The following is a 5,171-nucleotide window of genomic DNA, read 5'->3' as shown; positions in this document are numbered from 1 at the left end:
TTTGCTGGATATGTCTGTTTAACAGTCAGTGGCGTAGAACAGAATACCATACAGTATTTACATATGAGATGGGTGATGCAATATGTAAACACAAAGTGGCTAAGATACAGTAGAATAGTGTAGAGTGCAGTTTATGCATATGAGATGAGTAATGCAAGATATGGAAACATTATTAAAGTGGCTAGTGTTCCATTTCTAAAAGTGGCCAATGATTTCAAATCTATGTCTATAGGCAGCCGTCTCTGATGTGCTAGTGATGGCTGTTTAGCAGTCTGATGGCCTTGAGATAGAAGCTGTTTTTCCAGTCTCTCGGTCCCAGCTTTGATGCACCTGTACTAACCTCACCTTTTGGATGATTGCGGGGTGAACAGGCAGTGGTTCGGGTGGTTGATGTCCTTGATGATCTTTTTGACATTCCTGTGACATCGGGTGCTGTAGGTGTCCAGGAGGGCGGGAAGATTGCCCCCGGTTATGCGTTGGGCGGGCAGACAGCACCACCTCTATGGAGCGGTTGTGGGCTGTGCAGTTGCCAGTCCAGGCAGTGAGACTGCCCGCTCTCAACTGTGCATCTGTAAAWGTTTGAGGGCTTTAGGTGTTAAGTCAAATTTCTTTAGCCTCCCTGAGGTTGAAGAGGCGCTGTTTCACCGCCTTCACCGCACTGCCTGTGTGGGTGGAACATTTCAGTTTGTCAGTGATATGTATGCCGAGGAAATTAAAACTTTCCACCTTCTCCACTGAGGTCCCATCGATGTGGATAGGGGGTTGCTCCCTCTCCTTTTTCCTGAAGCCCTCGATCATCTCCTTAGTTTTGTTGACGTTGAGTGAGAGGTTATTTTCCTGGCACCACACTCCCAGATCCCTCACCTCCTCCCTGTAGGCTATCTCATCATTGTTGATAATCAAGCCTACCACTGTTGTGTCATCTGCAAACTTGATGATTGAGTTGGAGGCGTGCTTGGCCACGCAGTCATGGGTGAACAGGGCTGAGCACACATCCTTGTGGGGCCCCAGTGTTGAGGATCAGTGAAGAGGTGTTGTTTCCTACCTTCACCACCTGGGAGCGACCCGTCAGGAAGTCCAGGACCCAGTTGCACAGGGTGGGGTTCAGACCCAGGGCCTCGAGCTTGATGATGAGCTTGGAGGGTACTATGGTGTTGAATGCTGATATATAGTCAATGAACAGCCTTTTACATAGGTATGCCTCTTGTCCAGATGGGTTAGGGCAGTGTGCAGTGTGGTGGCGATTGCATCGTCTGAGGATCTATTGGGGCGGTAAGCAAATTGAAGTGGGTCTAGAGTGGACGGTAGGGTGGAGGTGAAATGATCCTTGACTAGTCTCTCAAAGCACTTCATGATGACAGAGGTGAGTGCTACGCTGCAATAGTCATTTAGTTAAATTACCTTTGTCCCTGTACCTAAGAAAGAGATGGTGGCCATCTTGAAGCATGTGGAGACAACAGACTGGGATAGGGATTGATTGAACATATCTGTGTACACACCAGCCAGCTGGTCTGTGAAAGCTCTGAGGACGCGGCTAGGGATACCATCCGGGCCGGCAGCTTTGCGAGGGTTAACACGCTTAAATGTCTTACTCACATCGGCAACGGAGGAGAGCCCACAGTCCTTGGTAGTGGGCCGTGTCAGTGGCACTGTATTGTCCTCAAAGCATTCAAAGGTGTTCAGCCTGTCCGGAAGCAAGATCTCGGTGTCCGCGACGTGGCTGGTTTTCCTTTTATAATCCGTGATTGTCTGTAGACCCTGCCACATACGTMTCGTGTCTGAGCTGTTGAACTGAGACTCAACTTTGTCCCAATACCGACGTTTAGCCTGCTTGATTGCTTTGCGGAGGGAATAACTACACTGTTTGTATTCTTCCAGCAACAGAGTAAACAAAGAGAGAGAAGCATATTTCAACCCTGCAGGTGCGACACAAAATGCAGAAATAAAAATATAATTCATGCCTTACCTTTGACGAGCTTCTGTTGTTGGCACTCCAATATGTCACATAAACATCACAAATGGTCCTTTTGTTCGAATAATTCCGTCGATATATATCCAAAATGTCAATTTATTTGGCGCGTTTTGATTGTCGTGGTATTGGCTTGAGGGAGGATATAGACAGCTGTGGCTATTATTGATGTAAATTCCCTCGGGAGATAGTACAGTCGGCATTTGATTGTGAGATATTCTAGTTTGGGTGAACAGAAGGACTTGAGTTTCTGTATGTTATCACAGTTACACCACAAGTCGTTAGTCATAAAACATATACCTCCACCCTTCTGCTTCCCGGAGAGATGTTTATTCCTGTCGGCACGATGCTTTGAGAACCCAACTGGCTTTATGGAGTCAGACAGAATATCTTGAGAGCCATCTTTCCGTGAAGCAGAGTATATTACAATCCCTGGTGTCTCTCTGAAAAGCAACTCTCGCCTTGAGCTTGTCAACTTTATTATCCAGCGATTGGACATTAACGAGTAAAATACTCTGGAGCGGTGGGTGGTGTGCACGCTTCCTAAGTCAGACCAGAAGACCGCCCCGAGTACCTCTCCTCCACCAGCGTTGTTTTGGGTCAGCCTCTGGAATAAGTTCAACTGCTCTGGGGAGAGCAACCAAAGGATCTGCTCCAGGTCGTAATCCTGGTCGTGATGCTGATAGTTCTGATGAGTTACCGCCACTCTAATATCCAATAGTTCTTCCCGGCTGTATGTAATGGCACAAAACAATTCTAGAGCTAATTCCATAAAAAAATWGTACATAAACAAACCAAATACTGCAGTTTCCTAAGAGCTAGTCGCGATGCTGCCATCTCTGTTGGCGCCATCAAAACTAAAGATTAACTAAAAATGCAAATACATCCATCAAAATAACAAGACTACCTGCAAAAACTGGGATCCACGTGACCAAAACAATCCCCTTTTATGCACAACAGTATGTCATTTCTCATTGTTTTCACATTAAATGCAAATGATAAGCACTGTTTGGCAAAACACCTGACACAACTCTCTACACAGGACACAAACCTATTGTGTACAGAATGTCAAACAAAACTAAATTAATATCACAGTCAATAACAAGTACTCCCATATCTTTTATGTAAATTATCTTTGTACAGTGACTGGTTTTACAGTAYTAAAGTCACAATTGCACTTTCAACATCTCTTCTCTTTGATTTATCTTCAATGCATTGTAAACATTTACATCGTTACAATATACAGCACCGGACACTTTTGCAATTCTAAACMGTATCAWTTTAGGTTTAGTGAAATTCTTCCTGCTTTAGTATTAGATGCTAATTCAGAGAACGAGAATACAGCTGTCTATGAATTAGTTGATTACAATCTCGTACCATTTACTCTATTTAATAGAAAAATATATTTTATTGATGGTCATAGTATCACACCTACTCCTGCTCTCTCCCTCCAAATCAAATCAAATGTATTTATATAGCCCTTATTCTAGTGATATTCAAAGTGCTGTACAGAAAACCCAGCGAAAACCAAAGGCAGCAATGCAGGTTGTAGAAGCACAGTGGCTAGGAAAAACTCCTAGAAAGGAAAACCTAGGAGAAACTAGAGAGGAACAGGCTATGAGGGGTGTCCCAGTCGGCTGTCCGCGGGTGGAGATTATAACGCACAATGGCAAGATGTTCAATATGTTCATAAATGACCGCATGGTAATAATAATATCCCAGTAGTTGTACGAGGGTGCAACTGTAGCTCACTCTTCTGTGAGTATGTCCACGCGGTCTGGCTTTCATCAGCCGATCTTTATGACGTTACTCTCCATGTGCCTTCTCCTTCCCGCTGCTCTTAGAAGTTGGAAACCAGTCTAGGTTTCGGGACAGCGTAAGCTAGCTCCAGTGAACGGAGGGTTCATTAGCCGGCAGGCAAGAACAGTTGAAACTGGAGCACAATAAAAGGTAATGTAACCCACTAGCTGCCGAGGGAACCCTTGGTCTCTTCTTCTACAACTGCGACGTACCAACATATATTATTTCTGAGTTTTGTGCCTTCCGAGCCTGGCGGGTTGAAATATGATTGTCATGTGTTTGTATGATGGGGTGCTGTCCTCAGATAATAGCATGGTTTGCTTTCGCCGTAAAGCCTTTTTGAAATCTGACACGGTGGCTGGTTAAGCTTTATTTTGGTGTAATGCACTTGTGATTGTATGAAAGTGAAATATGTCTAATCATTTMATTTGAATTTCGCACTCTGCAATTTCATCGGATGTTGTCGAAACGTTCCGCTAGCGGAACCCCTAGCCGTAACAGGTTTTAACCTATGTACCAAAACAGTCACCTTTTCTGCACAGTTCAATGTTCTCACTCAATGTTGCCACTGAAGCCTAGATCCAAATTAGAAAACCAATTGAAAACACAGTGAACTCAACAACAACAAAAAATCCTGGAWGGTTTGTCCTCGGGGTTTYGCCTGCCAAATAAGTTCTGTTATACTCACAGACATTATTTTAACAGTTTTAGAAACTTTAGAGTTTTCTATCCAGATCTACCAATTATATGCATATCCTAGCTTCTGGGCCTGAGTAGCAGGCAGTTTACTTTGGGCACGCTTTTCATCCGGACGTGAATATACCGCCCCCTATCCAAAACAGGTTTTAAGGTATCGTTCACTTGGAGCCCTGTTTAAGTTATCAAGCCATCTTGTAAAAAGTATAAAATGTCCAGGGTAAAGATTATTAAGATKACATTTTCTCTGAGGGTAGTAACTTTGGTCCTCCTTCCTTTCTGTCTCAGACCGGATCCTGGAGGAGATCAGCAGAGTCATAGGAAATCGTCAGCCCTCAGCAGAGGACAGGAAGAACCTGCCCTACACTGATGCAGTGATCCATGAGACCCAGAGACTGGCCAACATTTTACCCATTGCCATCCCTCACACCACCACCCGAGACATCACCTTCCAGGGATATTTCATCAAGAAGGGGACGCTTGTGTTTCCYCTACTGACGTCTGTCCTACAAGATGGAAGCGAATGGGAGAGCCCACACACCTTTAACCCCGCCCACTTTCTGGATGAGGAAGGTCGATTCACCAAGAGGGATGCCTTCATGCCCTTCTCTGCAGGTGAGTTCCACTGTTCTTGTATCCATACTGACTGGGTAAGTGAATCCTTCTATGGTACTCTAAACTTAAGAGTTTGGGGAATTGATTTGAC

At 44.6% G+C, this 5,171-nt stretch overlaps 1 protein-coding gene across 1 annotated transcript in view; it reads left to right on the top strand.

The window, feature by feature from the left end:
- The window catches only part of LOC112079293 (cytochrome P450 2K1-like), a gene marked incomplete at both ends in the record, with an annotated part of 13,210 nt that extends 8,130 nt beyond the window's left edge, over positions 1-5,080 (top strand). The window contains one exon of the mRNA XM_070442279.1: positions 4,754-5,080. Within this exon, the coding sequence (XP_070298380.1) occupies positions 4,754-5,080 (327 nt within the window). The remainder of the gene's footprint in view (positions 1-4,753) is intronic.
- Between the last annotated feature and the right edge of the window lie 91 nt (positions 5,081-5,171).

This window comes from Salvelinus sp. IW2-2015, unplaced genomic scaffold (assembly GCF_002910315.2).
Source record: "Salvelinus sp. IW2-2015 unplaced genomic scaffold, ASM291031v2 Un_scaffold7540, whole genome shotgun sequence".
Classification (NCBI taxonomy): Eukaryota; Metazoa; Chordata; class Actinopteri; order Salmoniformes; family Salmonidae; genus Salvelinus; species Salvelinus sp. IW2-2015.
The sequence above is the reverse complement of the archived record's forward strand: the minus strand, read 5'-3'. Positions and strand labels throughout refer to the sequence as shown.